The 15,375-nt window shown below is 49.4% G+C and overlaps 11 protein-coding genes across 11 annotated transcripts; 7 read left to right on the top strand and 4 right to left on the bottom strand.

The window, feature by feature from the left end:
• Nucleotides 1–281: 281 nt before the first annotated feature.
• On the top strand, nucleotides 282–977 carry N7532_005879 (RING-H2 finger protein; the record flags this gene model as incomplete). The annotated part of the gene is made up of 2 exons (XM_056618373.1): nucleotides 282–754; nucleotides 806–977. The coding sequence occupies 2 exons, from the start codon at nucleotides 282–284 to the stop codon at nucleotides 975–977; spliced, it is 645 nt and encodes a 214-aa protein (XP_056474532.1).
• A 149-nt stretch (nucleotides 978–1,126) lies between these two features.
• On the bottom strand, nucleotides 1,127–2,551 carry N7532_005880 (uncharacterized protein; the record flags this gene model as incomplete). Its single annotated transcript, XM_056618374.1, has 1 exon — nucleotides 1,127–2,551. The coding sequence occupies one exon, from the start codon at nucleotides 2,549–2,551 to the stop codon at nucleotides 1,127–1,129; it is 1,425 nt and encodes a 474-aa protein (XP_056474533.1).
• A 397-nt stretch (nucleotides 2,552–2,948) lies between these two features.
• Nucleotides 2,949–4,089, top strand: N7532_005881 (NAD(P)-dependent alcohol dehydrogenase; the record flags this gene model as incomplete). Its single annotated transcript, XM_056618375.1, has 2 exons — nucleotides 2,949–3,089; nucleotides 3,139–4,089. The coding sequence occupies 2 exons, from the start codon at nucleotides 2,949–2,951 to the stop codon at nucleotides 4,087–4,089; spliced, it is 1,092 nt and encodes a 363-aa protein (XP_056474534.1).
• A 1,083-nt stretch (nucleotides 4,090–5,172) lies between these two features.
• Nucleotides 5,173–6,153, top strand: N7532_005882 (transketolase; the record flags this gene model as incomplete). Its single annotated transcript, XM_056618376.1, has 5 exons — nucleotides 5,173–5,226; nucleotides 5,304–5,352; nucleotides 5,508–5,521; nucleotides 5,644–5,938; nucleotides 5,993–6,153. The coding sequence occupies 5 exons, from the start codon at nucleotides 5,173–5,175 to the stop codon at nucleotides 6,151–6,153; spliced, it is 573 nt and encodes a 190-aa protein (XP_056474535.1).
• A 640-nt stretch (nucleotides 6,154–6,793) lies between these two features.
• N7532_005883 (uncharacterized protein) lies at nucleotides 6,794–7,117 on the top strand (the record flags this gene model as incomplete). Its single annotated transcript, XM_056618377.1, has 1 exon — nucleotides 6,794–7,117. One exon carries the CDS (start codon nucleotides 6,794–6,796, stop codon nucleotides 7,115–7,117), a length of 324 nt encoding a protein of 107 aa, XP_056474536.1.
• Nucleotides 7,118–7,834: 717 nt separating this feature from the next.
• N7532_005884 (uncharacterized protein) lies at nucleotides 7,835–8,884 on the top strand (the record flags this gene model as incomplete). The annotated part of the gene is made up of 4 exons (XM_056618378.1): nucleotides 7,835–7,955; nucleotides 8,014–8,124; nucleotides 8,183–8,508; nucleotides 8,564–8,884. The coding sequence occupies 4 exons, from the start codon at nucleotides 7,835–7,837 to the stop codon at nucleotides 8,882–8,884; spliced, it is 879 nt and encodes a 292-aa protein (XP_056474537.1).
• A 712-nt stretch (nucleotides 8,885–9,596) lies between these two features.
• On the bottom strand, nucleotides 9,597–10,117 carry N7532_005885 (sugar transporter (hexose transporter); the record flags this gene model as incomplete). Its single annotated transcript, XM_056618379.1, has 2 exons — nucleotides 9,597–9,662; nucleotides 9,692–10,117. 2 exons carry the CDS (start codon nucleotides 10,115–10,117, stop codon nucleotides 9,597–9,599), a joined length of 492 nt encoding a protein of 163 aa, XP_056474538.1.
• A 33-nt stretch (nucleotides 10,118–10,150) lies between these two features.
• Nucleotides 10,151–10,463, bottom strand: N7532_005886 (sugar transporter (hexose transporter); the record flags this gene model as incomplete). The annotated part of the gene is made up of 2 exons (XM_056618380.1): nucleotides 10,151–10,269; nucleotides 10,355–10,463. 2 exons carry the CDS (start codon nucleotides 10,461–10,463, stop codon nucleotides 10,151–10,153), a joined length of 228 nt encoding a protein of 75 aa, XP_056474539.1.
• Nucleotides 10,464–10,811: 348 nt separating this feature from the next.
• On the bottom strand, nucleotides 10,812–12,926 carry N7532_005887 (Zn(II)2Cys6 transcription factor; the record flags this gene model as incomplete). The annotated part of the gene is made up of 7 exons (XM_056618381.1): nucleotides 10,812–11,074; nucleotides 11,133–11,271; nucleotides 11,329–11,395; nucleotides 11,456–12,004; nucleotides 12,061–12,613; nucleotides 12,670–12,824; nucleotides 12,898–12,926. The coding sequence occupies 7 exons, from the start codon at nucleotides 12,924–12,926 to the stop codon at nucleotides 10,812–10,814; spliced, it is 1,755 nt and encodes a 584-aa protein (XP_056474540.1).
• A 236-nt stretch (nucleotides 12,927–13,162) lies between these two features.
• Nucleotides 13,163–13,944, top strand: N7532_005888 (uncharacterized protein; the record flags this gene model as incomplete). The annotated part of the gene is made up of 2 exons (XM_056618382.1): nucleotides 13,163–13,223; nucleotides 13,286–13,944. 2 exons carry the CDS (start codon nucleotides 13,163–13,165, stop codon nucleotides 13,942–13,944), a joined length of 720 nt encoding a protein of 239 aa, XP_056474541.1.
• A 701-nt stretch (nucleotides 13,945–14,645) lies between these two features.
• On the top strand, nucleotides 14,646–15,311 carry N7532_005889 (uncharacterized protein; the record flags this gene model as incomplete). Its single annotated transcript, XM_056618383.1, has 1 exon — nucleotides 14,646–15,311. One exon carries the CDS (start codon nucleotides 14,646–14,648, stop codon nucleotides 15,309–15,311), a length of 666 nt encoding a protein of 221 aa, XP_056474542.1.
• Between the last annotated feature and the right edge of the window lie 64 nt (nucleotides 15,312–15,375).

Here is a 15,375-nt window from a genome sequence, read left to right on the forward strand (position 1 = left end):
GGCTGGCGCGCGGGTGAGCGGGCGAACTCGCCCGCAGTGGGAATTAAAAGGAGCGAGAAAATTTGATGTCGCCTTTTGGTTGCCTCTTCGACAATGACAATGCACATGAACGACTTATATACACGGTGTCAAAAGAATGAGAGATAATTCATTTTGTTGTTACCGAAATTCGCCAACGAGGTGCAACATTCATTCCGTCTTGCTCTGTCCGCACCAACATCTCAACGGTGACTTCTCAACCACGCGTTTCTAGACTCGCCTTCTGCATACTGTCACTTACCATGCACTTGACACAAGCAGACGCTCTCCCAGTGTCTGAGTCTGATATTATTGCGAGAGCAGTTTCAGCGACATCAGGCGCTGGCCTCACCCAACCTGAAAAGATCACACTCTACGTCGTTTCAGCGATTGGCGGCATTGCAATTATCCTGGGAGTTGCAATACTCATACTTCGTACACGCCACTATAAGAGGTATCCAAACAAATCTCGACATCAAACCAGATCAATTTTGAAGACCATCCCTGTTGTTCAATATGACGGCGAAGAATCTTATCCCAACTCGCGATCATCAAGCATCGTCGACTCCGATGATTTTGCGGTTGAGAAAATGAAGAAAGTGCGAAATACTACTTGCTCCATCTGCACAGAGGACTTCGCCAAGAATCAAATATTGCGTGTCTTGCCCTGCGACCACCAATATCATATGGCCTGTATCCAAGATTGGCTTTTCCGGAGCTGGAGCTGTCCAGTATGGTATGTTGAAATTTTCTGTATGCTGAAAAACCTCTACTGACTTCCTGATAGTCGAATTGAGTTGAAGCCGCCTATGCAAGAAAGTCCTGCTAAGGATATTGGCTCGACGGACGTCGAAAAGGCAATGATAAATGGGGACCAGAAGCATGCTCTAAAGCTTCATAGTCGGCTACTACGACACCTCTACAGTGTCGGACTGGGGCAGCATTATAACAGCGCTTGAACGATTTTCATGTACATAACTAATGATGAAACGAATGCATCTGGAAACTGTTTCTATTGAGACCTGAAATGCTGTAGAGGCAAATGTGGTTGCAGTAGAAATGAACCGAAGGGCTAAGCCTTGTATTCTTCTCAGGTACTTAGATAGATTCATGATTCGTCATCGACCTTGACACCGGGCGCATCCACAATGTCAGGGGAACCTGCCCCAGTTTCGTTCCTAGCCATAGGATCCTGCAACGCCTCGTCCTGCTGGATGTTGTGTACTTTGACACCATCAATGATGCCAATTCGGAAAATGACAAAGGCAGATGGAACAATACAGACCGCGAAGAACGAGAGATTGACAGCAACAGCACCTGAGAGTTTGAACGTATCGATTGAATTGATGCCGTAGGAGATGGCCTGACCAGCACTCTCGACACCCCGAACAACGGCGCTCAGTCGAACAATATCACCGCCATCACGATTGATCGTACCGATGAGCCAGTAGAGATAGTCGTACATGAGGTTGAATCCAACGAGCATGAGAATATACACGCAGACACCGCGTCCAAAACCGTCGTCGGTCCAGTCAAGAACTCGAGGTGTAGCTTCACGCTCATATTCTTTGTTGATGATCATCGCATAGATGTAGAGCGATAGTTCAAATGCGTAGATGATGACAAAAGCAGCTACGGCGCGGGTGTTGAGGGTCAGCTTACGCCAATCAAGGAAGAAACCCAGCAGAAAGTTGGCGATGATCACGCAAGTGCTCGCAACCAGAGAAGATAAGGCGCGCGATCGCACTGTGAAATAAGTTGCGTTGTAGGTAGAGAAGAACGCCTCGGAGAAGACACTCTGGAAGATCATGGGTAGGAGAAGGAGAATCTCTTTGCGTCCGAGTAGCTTCCACATAGCCCGGAGTTCAGTTGTGAGACTTTGAGGTAGATTGACTACCACCTTTGACCGGTCCGACCTCTGGACTTTCTCCGGCGAAGAAAGCATCGCAGCAATAAATGGCCCAATAGCTTGGATCGAAATGAAGACCAAGTATGTCTGCACACTGATATGCCCCTTCTCTTTATTGTCTGCGTTTACTCCGAGAGTAACAGCTCCTCCAATCATCTGACCGACGATGCGACTAGCCAGCCAATAAGCCAGGTATTTTCCTCGTCGGTGTTTCTCCGGATACGCCAGCACAATCGCTCCCTCCGTCAACCAAAACATCCCCGAAGAGACTCCATCAATCACACATGCGAGCATGATGTACCAGCTATTGCCGAGTTTGATATTGCAGTAGACGCTGGAAGCGTAAATAGGGAATCCGATCATGCCAAATGCAAAAGCCCACTTCAAACCGACTTTCGCAATGAGGGAACTGCCGAAAATGCAGACGAGGAACTGTAGACAGAAGATCACGGCGTTGGCGGCATTCACATAGTACGGATCTGCCGAACCTGCGCCGCCCAGCCCGTTCATCGCGGCCCATAGGCCTGGAGCGATGAAGGCGCATACTGCGACAACCGAGACATTGAAAAAAGTCGTACGGTACCACGTTCGTTTGCCGAGATCCGGCGCGTTCATGTTGGACATGACGGATAAAAGTGGTGAGTAAAAAAACACTTCAATCTCGAGGATTGGTCGCGAAAGATGAAAGCATGTACTGTGACAAGAATGCCATCGGAAGGGAATGTCCTGCCTTATATAGCATGCCGCCTGAGGGTATTGGGATGAAAGCAAGATTTCCCCACGGAGCTGGTACGCGGAGGATCGGCGTTCTTCCCACGCAGGCCACAAGACTCGTGCGGGCCGTGTCGGCGCCGTCGCCGCAATCAGCCCGATTGGAGATGCAGTGTGGTGGTCCGTGTTGAGCCATGGAGGGAATGCCGAGCCTGAGAATGTCAGATGTCATAAAAGCAGAGCTCTCCCAGCGAGAATAACTGATCACGGATATTCGATATTATCGAGCCCATTTCTGTCTGGACAAAACATGTCGATGGAGAAAAACCATGCCTGTCTCCTTTACGGAGCTGGAGATGCTCGATTTGAGGAGATTCCCGTACCTTCCATCGAAGACAATCCTCGAGATGTTCTGATTCGCATCGCATATACCGGTGTGTGTGGCAGTGATGTAAGTTGTTCTGAAGATCTTCGCGAGCCATCTCACTGACACTAACTAGGTTCATTTCTGGACACACGGAGGAATCAACGAGATGGTGCGACCCGGATGCCCAGTGACACTGGGCCATGAAGCCTCTGGTGTGGTTGAAGTTGTTGGATCTGCCGTAACAAAGGTTAAAGTCGGCGATCGTGTCGCCATCGAGCCTGGGTTTCCCTGCCGACACTGCTCATTTTGCCTGGCAGGGAAGTATAACCTGTGCCCAGATATGACTTTCGCGGCAAGTCCCGGACCTGGAGCCGTTGTGCATGGTACGCTGGCGACATTCTTTCGCCTTCCAGGTGATCTTTGCTATAAGCTTCCGGACGACATGGGCCTCGACGAAGGCGTGATCTTCGAACCACTTGCTGTTGCGGTGCACGGTCTTCGGCTCGCAAAGCTGAAGCCAGGACAAGATGCCTTGGTTCTCGGATCAGGTCCAGTAGGACTGCTGTCTTGTGCAGTGGCGCGAGAATTTGGAGCTGGTCGGATATTCGTGGTCGATATCAATAAGGAACGACTTTTGTTTGCCCAAAAGGAGCTAGGAGTCTCCACGTACAAGTTTGACGTGACCAAGTCGGTAGAAGAAAATGCCGCTGCCTTGGCCGCTGAGAAGCACCTTCAAGAGGGAGCTGATGTTATTGTCGAGGCGACGGGGGTGGAATCTTGCGTGCAAATGGGTGTTGAGGCGATCAAGAGAGGTGGTTCATATGTCCAAGTGGGACTGGGAAAGAAGATGGTCGATTTTCCGTTGGTCGTCATGAGCGAGAAAGAGATCACTGTAAAGGGGTGTTTCCGCTATGGCCCTGGTGATTTTGAGCTCGCCTCGAACCTTGTCAGTCGAGGCAGAATCCCCTTGAAAAGTTTCATTAGCAAGATATTCCCATTTCATCGGGCACCTGATGCTTGGGAGGCAGCCCGCAAGGGTGAAGGAGTTAAGATTCTCATCCAGGTTGATGGCAGTCAAACTTGATAGAGAAGAATAGCTCTGTTCGATACCTCCATAGGATAAAGACAAATCTGTGGCATGCATCGACTGTGAGACCAAGATTCGAAAGGCATCCACTTCGTCAAGTTGATTCTGTCACAAGTTCTTTCCGCCTTTGGTGCGTATAAATAATTTTAACGGGTGATATGACTTGAGTCCCACTGCACCCTTATCGGCGATCTTTGAACACCGCAACGTCTATCTCGCCGGAGTTAACGATGAACGAGTTGGCAGATTAAAGAATGCTTTGCTCTTGCCTCGTGAGGCAACGGTCACAATGGCCAGCTTTCCCTCAAGCAGTCTCGCGGTAGAGACGGTCATGGTGTATGTGGATATTTTGAAGATTCGATGAATCAAAAATCTGCAAAAGGGAGATACGGCGCTATCATTTGGTCCTGCGACTGGACACTTTTATACCTATTCACTTAATCCTCGGAGCACAGCGACACGGGGTCAGTTTTCTGCCCCTCCAGATACAACGCCCATGGTGGGGTTTGAGTCTTGGAAACCCTATCCATTGGGTCACTTGCAATGTTCAGAGGTTTGTTGAAACAAGATCAAGGCGTTGTTATTGGCAAGTCAACTGCTTTCTTCGCAAATGTGAGGCGGAAGGCGGCCTGCCGGCTGCAAGCCGCGCTGCCGATCGGCCCAAGCTCCAGCTGCCGGAGGGTCCTTCTGGCTGCCGGGAATTCCATCGGCTCGACACAGCGCAGCCTAGAACACTGCACGACGCCGCATGGAGACCTTCTTGCGATGCCGACCGAGCGGACCGTATCTGGTCCGTTAGCAGTGATACTACGGGTTCGAAGACACGGTTTGTCTTCCAAATCACTTAAGGTTCCGTTGAATTTGGCTAGAGAGTGGATTCCAGATGACTTTAGTCACGATATGTGGAAATGGAATGGGACCTACCCTAGGGAGACCCACCGTGAACGATAGGACTGGCCGAAACCTGAAGTATATAATTAGTGCTTGCGAGAACCATGCTGACATTTTTTGCGTCTACAACCTCTTTGGCTTCGATTCTGGTTGAATATCTATTTTCTGTCCATTTGCGTTGCTTCGAAGATGGGATACTCTGAGACTGACTGCTTGGCGATCAACACGATCCGCACTCTAGCGGTCAGTCGTATATCTAATATACAACACAGCAACGTCTCCGGCTTGATCAAATAGCTAACCTGTTCTCCGATATCTAGGTCGATGCAACCTTCCCCGCAAACTCAGGGCACCCCGGAGTTCCAATGGGTATGTCTCCCGCTGCTCATGTCTTTCCTCTTCAACTGGTTTATGTCATTCAATTCCCAAAATCCCAGCTGGATCAACAGAGACATATATTTGTTCTATCGTGAGTTCTCAGCGTCATATACCCCAAAATGTCAATCCATTGACATGAAAACTAGCAACATTTACCAATGTATGTTTCAAGATGTACTTCTGCATCTTTTCGGCACTTTGAGCAGGTCTGACATCAGAAGTTCCAAAGTGCCATCCTGAGAGAAGTGTTTTAATGAGACTTCAGTTGATAAAACATCCCAGAATCTGCACAGCATCACGCCCGGCCACCTAAAATCCCACGAAACACCAGGGATCGAGGTGACAACTGGTCCCTTGGGCCAAGGCTTTGCGAATGCGGTGGGACTGGCAATCGCCCAAGCACACACGACTAGCATTTTCAACAAGCCGGACTATGATCTGATCAGTAATCACACTTTCTGCTTTTTCGGCGACGGTTGTGCTATGGAAGGCTTGGCAAGTGAAGCTGCTTCCCGTGCCGGCCAATTGAAGCTTAAAAATCTGGTTTGTACCTACGACGATAACAAGATCTCTATCGGTAAGTGCACAAATTTCCACAGCCAACTTCAAGCATACTGGCAAAAAAGCTTAGATGGCGATATCAAATGCACTTTCAACGAAGACGCCCAAAAGCGATTTGAGGCTTACAATTGGCACGTTGAAGTCGTGAAAGATAGTGATTCAGCGATGTATGGATGTCACGGACAAGCCTTCTATGATCAGCTTGCTACAACGTTGGATTTGGCTCCATGATTCAAGGCACCAGCGGTGTGCATGGCAACCCCTTGAAAAAGGATGATGTTGATCAAGTCAAGAAGCAATTGGCTTTGACCCTGCCCAGAGCTATGTGGCGCCACAGCAAATCTATGATTTATATGAAGAGCATACAGAGGAGGGCAGAAGCAAAGAGCAAGATGGAACAAGTAGCTCGAAAAATACGCCCAGGGCTATCCTGTGACACATGCTGAGTTGATCCGTCATTCTAGCTAAGCTTCCTGATAACCTGGAAGAAAAGTTTCCGTTTTATGCTACAGGAGATGCTGCAGTTGCCTCTCGCAAGCTTTCTGACACTGTTCTAGAGAGAATAAACAAAATTCTTCCGGAACTGATATCCGGATCGGCCAATTTGATCAGTCCCAACAACTTTCGCTGAAATGACAAGGTCTATTTTCAGCATCCTGAATGCGGGATCGGGAACCTGTCTGGTTGCTTTCCCTAGTACGGAGTGAGAGACCATGCAATGGTCCGAATTGCATGGCTTGGCGTCCAGCCGATGGAAATGAGATGAGTGCGGCTTACCTGGCTGCTCTCAGGGCAAAGGAGACGCCCAGTATTCTTGCTATTACACGCCAAAAAATGCCGCAACTTCCCGGGTCCCCCAATTGATAGAGCAATGGGCGGTGCATATGTTGTGCTTGAGCAGACCGATGCTCAAATCACTCGTATTTCAACAGGCTCGGAAGTTAGCATCTGTCTTGAAGCTGCCGCAGCTCTGCAGAAGCAAAATATTCTTGCCATGGTCTTCTGCTTTGAAGGTTTTGATTGGCAAGAGGGATCCTACAGGCTGGATGCACGGCCCGACAACATTCCTATTCTGTCCGTGGAGGCTGCTTCGACCGTGGGCTGGGAGCGTTATTCCCACCAGCAATTTGGCATTGACCGGTTCGGGACTTCTGGTCCTTGCGATGAGCTTTTTGAGATGTTTGAAGATGTTTGAATTAATGCCGGACGGTATTGTGAAACGTGCGATCTCGACTATCTCCTTCTACCGGGGCATCACCCTACTATCGCCGATTCGTCGTGCCTTTACACATACTGTATAAAAAAATTTTTTTTGGGTGAATGCTTACGTGTAAGAAGGTCGGAAATCTGGGAAACATAAACTAGATAAAAGAATAGGTCAAAAGGTTATGAAATTATATGTCTGGTTCCAAAATGAACACCAAAATGAACACCGAAAGTAGTCATCCCTTGTAAGAGCAGTAACCAATTGAAATAGCTTTTTTACCAAGCTAACACACTAGCAAGCTGTTTGGAGGCTTGAGATGTAAATGCCTTTTCCTTTACGTACGATCACATTAGATAGCTTCCAACACAACAAATCCGGCATCGCAAACGGACGGACTTCTGCATGTCGCCCAAACGTGACTCTCGGCGTGCTGACGGCCCGACGCAAAAAGGGCCGCCGACACGAGATTTGATCTCCACGTTCTCCACCTATGCTCGCCCCAGACCAGACCAGCTCGATGAACGGGCGGCCTATTCCGCAAGACCTGGCGGGACAAAGTCGTGCGGGGTTGGGAAAGGTGGGATGTATATTTTTGGGATCACGGGATCCCTCCTCAGTCGCTTTTCCAATTATAAAAACTGAAGACTCTGGACGACGACTCGGTCGCTCATTTGATCCGACAACCGCCAAAACACAGCCATCACAATGCCCCAGACCAGTGAGGGAAACGTACACGCCAATCAATACCGCGAGCCAAAGCCTTCGCAGGGAGGCCCGTCGCGACCTGTGTCGGAGTTGTTCCGTCTTGATAACCGCACCGTCATAAGTGGGTTTTCAATGAAATTTGACGTCGCTACGAACCAACGTTGATCGCAAATTTGCAGTTACTGGCGCAACTGGGTTCCTGGGAACTACACTCGCCATCGCGATATTCGAGAGCGGCGCCGATGTCGTTTGTCTGGATCTTCTCCCTACGCCGATTGCGGCCAACTGGGGTAGGTCTTACACCCTCACCCGTGTCGCTCTTAATCACACCTCTAAAACTGTCAACAGGCGAAGTCGAAAGTGCCGCAGCTAAGTACGACCGCCGACTCTCATACTACCAACTCGACGTGACCGACGAGAATGCGGTTTCCGAAACCTTTGCCAAGTTCATCCCCACGCTGCGATATCCGGTTAAGGGTCTTGTTACCTGTGCAGGGCTTTCGCGAAATGGTCCTGCGACCGACTTCCCAGCATCTTCTTTCAGAAAGGTCTTGGATATCAACGTGACTGGTACATTCCTTATTGCGCAGGCCACGGCTCGGGAGTTGATAAGGACGAACAACACTGGAAGCATGGTTTTGGTTGCGAGCATGAGCGGATACGGTGTGAACAAGGTATGTTCTGGAACCAGACTGAGACTTGAAATCGTGAGCTAATAAAATCAACTAGGGTGTCGATACTGCTGGCTACAACACATCCAAGGCCGCCGTCCACCAGCTCACGCGCTCCCTAGCTGCCGAGTGGGGCTCCAGGCTTGAGATTCCTCTCATTCGTGTCAACTCGCTCTCTCCCGGATATATCCGCACAGCTGCTACGGCTGAGGCTTTGCAGAAGCCTGGAATGGAATCACAGTGGATTGGCGACAACATGCTTTATCGCCTGAGCACAGTGGACGAATTCCGTGCTCCCGTTCTTTTCATGCTGGGCGATGGGAGCAGTTTCATGACTGGGGCTGACTTGCGCGTCGATGGTGGACATTGTGCTTGGTAATTGTATTTAGAAAAATGAAACAAAATTTTAATGAAATAGACTATCTGTATTAAATTCATACGAGACCTTCGAGAGCCAAACATTAGAGCCGAGTGACCGATATGAGATTTTTCATATTTTGACAGATAGACTCACTATTCGCGTCAAAAAATTGTCGTATGTGAGCACACTGCATATCGAAGTGTCCCAAATGTTTCTTCAGCCATGGAAAGATGTATATCCCAGTAAAGGTACACTCACACAGTACCGCATAGTGATAATGATAAGAGACGCATAAATTAGAAAGAATAGAGAATTAATGCCCTCAAGAATCTTGATGACCTCTATTTGCTCTATACTCAAATAAAATGTAAAATAATCCATACCTAGGGACCAATCCTAAACCCTTTCAACCTGCTCCGTGCTGCCATAGGTAGTACCAGCCTTTCCGTCCGTCACTGCGAAAATGCACGGGCATCACTAGCTTCCTTATCAAATATGACGGCCATATTCTCCAGTGTATGGCCGCGTCTCTCGGGATAGAAATCGTAGGTGCCGAATTCCAGATCTGGAGACATCCTGAGATGAGCAGTTGATCGCGAGTCTTCGTAATGTCGATCCTGTCAAGGACAAAGCTCAGGTAGTAGCTAAAAACCACATTACCAACCCACTGAGCATAAAACCCCAGAGACAGTAATACAGAGCGGTGACGATTTTCAGGCGTGGAGATCATCTATGGCCACCCTGAAGACTTCACATACTTCTCTTCCATATCGAGCGTTTGCTGGATCTTGATCATCTGGTGATTGACTACTGAAGAACTAGTACCCCCAGCCGTTTGTAAGCCGTAAAAGCGGTCCGATAATCGGCAATATACCGAGACAAGCCATCGAGGACTCTCATGAAAAAGGAGGAGGTCAGGAAGAGTGAGTGCCGGGCAAATAATCTGCGTGATTGATGGAATGCACCAAGCCCAGAGGGATCCAAGACGTGGGTGCCGAATGTCACCCAAGCGGCGATCAAGGCGCCGAAATAATAGCCGCATATGAAGGGAGAATTGGCCACGGGATAGGTAATTTCGTTCAGTAGTAGCGGGGCGGAGTTTTTGAGAAGGCCACTGCTTGCACCCACGACTAATCGGCCGACGATAAAGGCGCTGTCCCTCGGTGCAGCCGGTGGATGGCTACGCCAATTGCCAGCAGTGTGACATCGAGCCAAATTCCTGCTCGACGGCCAAATTGGTTGGATGCCCATGCAGCAACCAGCGCCCCGAAAAAGGGTTCCAATTCAATATGTGGTGTTAATGAATCCGAGCCAAGCACCCGTTGGTTGATACCTGGAGGACTGCCACACATCGAGTTTTTGAAGGCCATTCAGAAGTGACCAATTGTATCCATTGGTGGAGACTGTAACAATTAGCAAGAGAATCGAACGAGGAGTGAAAAGATGACACTGGGGTCCAGACACACAGTATAGTCATGCGCAGCGCACAGAAGCTCGACTTCCAGAGGTAAGGTGACCTCATAATAGAGGCATCTGGGACAGTATAGTTGATAGTCTCGGTATCTGGGTCTCGTCTAGACCCGTTGGTGTCTGCCATGATTGAATTGCTCGATTTTTCCCTCATCCGCCAAGATTTGGTGTGCTATGCCGGTGCCTCGGCTGATTTAAACGCAGACGAAGAGTCGGTATACAAAATATGGACAGAAGAGAGTCGGCTTGCAAGCCGAGTCAACAAGAATCTGATTTCCTTGGCCGGAATTTCAAATCTCAGCGCTCGGAGATAAACTTCAACCTAATGACGTTCGTCATTTTACCATGACACGAACATACAGTCAACAGAGCGCATCTTTCAGCACTGGTAATGTCACCAAGGGTAATTATCTCAATTAGCAACAAGCAGTAATGATTATTTTCGCAGATTGAGCTGAGCAGCGTCTCTGATTGATCATACACTATGTAATACAGGCGACGAGTAGCTATCCGACCATTCTTGAAGGATGTGACATATTTCAACAACAGAAAATCGGAGGTCATAAAACTCAATCGGCAATGCTGACTGAGGAATAGGCGTGCGGTGCTCGGCAACAGCGGTTCGGATCACCGACTCGAACATTTTAGCCAATGGCCAGCGATGGCCACATATATGCAGACTGTATGCAAGCGAGTGAAGATTGACCGATACATCGGCACGCAAGCACTTGGTATGCACTGTGGATCATGTTAGACGAGCCGACAGAATAGATGCCAAGAAATCGAGGGACAGTACCGATGTAGAAGCGCGCTGCCACAAATATGGGAAGAATTAGACACGGGCTGCAGTTCTTCAGCTCATCTTCTTCCATTCGACGGATTTTGGCAGCCATGTTCTCGCAAGCATACATGCAACGGTGATTTGCGTACGGCCACTAGGAAGAAAGATTCAGCATTGATTTATGTAAGCCTGTTCGGTATGATTCACTCACTGAATCAGTTTGCGACCCAACCCCATCCGGTAATGAAGTTTGCGATTGTAACAATGTGATCACGCCCCTGTATGAAGTTAGCTTCTGCAAGAGTTGGGGTTTTCAGCCCCGAGAAGGGTTGACGAACATATTGAGAACACAATTGGTCAGCACGATAAATATCTCCATCTCGGCACGCGCATCTTGCGGGGACTCGGTATTGATGAGACGGAAAACAGCCGCGACAAACTCTTCACGCCATATTGTGAGTCGCTCGTCGAGCCTTTGTGCTGCACTTTGCCATTCTAGTCCTCCTGCTGCCCCATCTGTCTCAGCGACACTCTGCTGAAATCGATGCACAGCCCCTAGCTCCACAGTGCATAGACTGATGCACATCGACAAACCGGAGGAGTAACGAAGATTCTGGAATGACACGCCCTCTCTGAAAGGATCCTGCAGGGCCCATATGCTATCGCTGCAGGGGAACTTTGCACCAAGTGGTATCTTGGATGTAGATAGATTGCTGGTGAAGCCCAAGGCAAAAATGCTATCGAGCATCTCAATCATCCAGAATGTTCGAAGCCTTTCCTCGTGATCGATTTCCGGTTGAGAAGTTGCTGCGTCCCTTGTACTCATTTTGGACGGCTGAGCCCTTGCCACGCCGGCCACTGTGGGTAGGCTTAGCTGCTGCGATAGTCTATTTTATGTTAATAGTCACTCATGACCCGATTGGAAGACTCGAAAAGAAAATACCTCTGGCACATAGCTGTGAGATTACTATACGGAAGCCATTTGCCTTCCCCCCAAAAGAGAATCGATAGGATGAGCAAAGCTTGAATACAGCGAAGATTCAATGACTCCATTGCGCTCGAGATGACCTCTTGTCGAAGCGTAGTAGAAGAGATCTGTTTCTGTTCCCAAGTGATACCAGGAATGTCCCAGATTGTGACGGCCTCTATCGCCTTCCGAAGCAGACATTGTGTGGACGTTGCCTCTGAAAATGCCTGACTGACTGATGTGTGATGGAGAATTGGAAACCAGGGGTGATACCGTTGAAGCCACACCATCTGCAGTTCGTATCGTAGCGGCTCAATGAGAAGATCCTGCGGTGATGCCACCAGAGGCGAGGGATCAGTCTCCATACGGACTGCATTGGACTGCGGAGTCCTCAGTGTCTCCGCATTACCGAAGTCCAAGGTGGGTGGCTCTCGAATCGTTGAGGAAACGTTATTTGTTTCCGTCTGTGTATGCGATGGCTCCTCTGACAATCGTCCGACGACCTTCTCCATTTTCCTCTCCAGATCCTCTCCGGAGACGTAAGCCAGTCTGTCAAAGGGGCATCTTGCAGAATAACCGACATACCAACACGCTTCTCCAGCTGAGAGACATAGCCAGCTCTCAGACCGGGTCGATGATCGCGCGCCTTGTATTCGCATTCGAATCCATTTTTGTCGCAGAGCCCACATCGTGGACGCCTCCGATCACACGCGACCTTTCGGTGGCGGCAGACCAGGCACCTAAATCGCGCATATTGAATCAGTACCCGGACCCCAATCAGATAGGTCGATCTGCAAGGATTGTATGACTTACGCAAGTTTTCTGTCGGATTCTGGCGGCATGTTTGCCAGTGCGGATGGGCGGGGGGAATACTTCGGGGCGTGTCGAGGCCGACGCAGCACGGGGAAAGTGTGGGGTAACTCCGGGCGGGTCACTCCCGACTCCTTCACTTGGCATCTTCGCATCCTCGCCGGTCTCCTATTTATTTTCGGAGACAACCTTCCGAGGCCGAGAGTGATCGAGAATTGGCATAATATTGAGGGTACTCGGAAGGCCTCGTCTGCTCCAAATACCGACAATGACCGTCTCGAACCCGAACATCCCAGAGCATGTCGAGCGTTTGGCTCAGAAGGTCCAAGGTGAGGAGAGCTTTGGAAAGGCATAATATAAAGAGAGCGCCTGTTAATTCGCGCTCTACAAGATCTGTGTAAATCAAAAGATGAGGGTTCACGCGTGTTGATTGGCGTGTCTGGCATTCCAGGCTCCGGCAAGACAACACTAGCCGCAGACGTAGCCGAGCGAGTGAACCAGCTGGGCAACACCGACAACGATTTCGCAGTCTGCATTCCAATGGATGGCTATCACCTATCCAGAGCCCAGCTAGCCGCCATGCCAGACCCAGCAACCGCGATTCACCGCCGAGGCGCTGCGTTCACATTCGACGCAGAAGCATTCTACCGACTGGTCCAGCGTCTGCGAGAGCCCCTGACTTTAGCGTCGCCCGCCGTGTATGCACCCAGCTTTGACCACGCGATTAAGGATCCTGTCGCGGATGATATTGCCATTCTGCCGAAGTCGCGGGTGGTCATTTTCGAGGGCCTTTACCTTAGCCTGGGCTGTGAACCGTGGAGTTCGGCTGCAGCTCTTATGGATGAGAGTTGGTTCGTTGAGGTAGATAGAGAGATTGCTCGCGCGAGACTGGTGAAGCGCCATGTTGCTTCTGGGATTGTACCTGATGTTGCAGCCGCTGAGCATCGAATCTCTAGCACCGACTTTTTGAATGCCGATGACATCATCGAGAATCGGTTGCCTGTGCAAGAATTGGTTCCTGGTAGTAGATTATCGGAGTCTACAGAATAAAATAACAATTATTTCAATGCTATAGGCTGGGCTGCTGGCTCCTGGCCCTTTAGTTGTCAGAAAGATTCTGGTATTGTGGGGAACCCCGCCGCAGGCATATAGGCGTCTTGTAGCTTGGGTTACCATAAACCCGGCCGAGGTCGATTCGCTATGCCTCCGTCTTTTCTCATAAAGACAATTGAGAATTTTATGAACTATTGAATCTTGATCATTTTAGCACTGCGATAGAGATCCGGGTTTCTCTATCAATAATCCAAGATGGAGGCAGCTAAAATAGTTCACATCCCAGCCTCCACAACAAAAGCTCCAACCCAAACAGATGACATTTCTTACCCGCGATGGTTTGGAGGCTCCGCATCATGCATGGCTGTGATGGTTTCGCATCCCTTTGATCTGAGTAAGTGCCTCCCGAAACAGTTTACAAAATTTCGCGTTCTGATGTACGCAGTCAAGGTGCGAATGCAAACTGTATCGAGCGGCTCAAAGCAAGGTTCAGCTCGGGTTGGTCTTAGAATCATCCAGGAGGAGGGAGTAAAAGGTCTCTATCACGGTGTGAGTAGTAATAAAAGTTCATTTACGATGACATCTTCAAGTCATTAATGCCCTTGCGTTCACTAATCTTCGGGGTCCCGTCATAACAGCTTACGGCTGGCGTCATGCGTTCATGTAAGTACCAAACTTAAGTTTACTACTTTCATCTAATGCCTTCAGTGACATACGGAACTTCTCGCATCGCATTCTACGAAGAAATGAAGCAGACAGCAAAGTCATCGAACCAGCCCCTGACGACTCCAATTCTCGGCACGATGGCCGCGGTCTCGGGTTTCCTAGGGGCTATCTTCGGCACCCCATCAGACATCGCAAACGTGCGAATGCAGAATGATCGCTCACTGCCACCCCAACAGCGTCGCAATTATCAAAATGTGCTAGATGCATGGGTGCAGATGAAGCGTAACGAAGGCTGGAGATCATTCCGACAGGGCTTATGGCCCAACTGCTTTCGTTCCGGAATCATGACAGCCAGCCAGCTGGCCTCTTATGACTCGTTCAAAAGATTGCTCACGCAATTGAGTGGAAAAAGTGACGATAATCCGTTGACACATTTCTCCGCCTCATTACTGGCGAGTTTAGTCGCTACGTCGATTTCAAGCCCGATGGATGTCATCCGGACTCAGTTGATGAGCTCTTCCAGCAATGCTTCGGTATATCAGGCTGTGCGAGACTTGATTCGCTCTGAGGGACATCGGTGGCTGTTCCGTGGCTGGACACCGAGCTTTGTACGATTGGCTCCTCAGACGATTGCTACGCTGGTGCTTCTGGAGCAGCATAAGAGGATTTATCGCGCTTTGAAAGTAGAGGAGGCTTGATACAGCTTACGAAGAGGGATAGTTCGATTGAGATAAGTTTCCATTAGATTTGGCATGACAATGA

This window comes from Penicillium argentinense (assembly GCF_028826775.1).
Source record: "Penicillium argentinense strain IBT 30761 chromosome Unknown utg000005l_segment0_segment0, whole genome shotgun sequence".
Lineage (NCBI taxonomy): Eukaryota > Fungi > Ascomycota > Eurotiomycetes > Eurotiales > Aspergillaceae > Penicillium > Penicillium argentinense.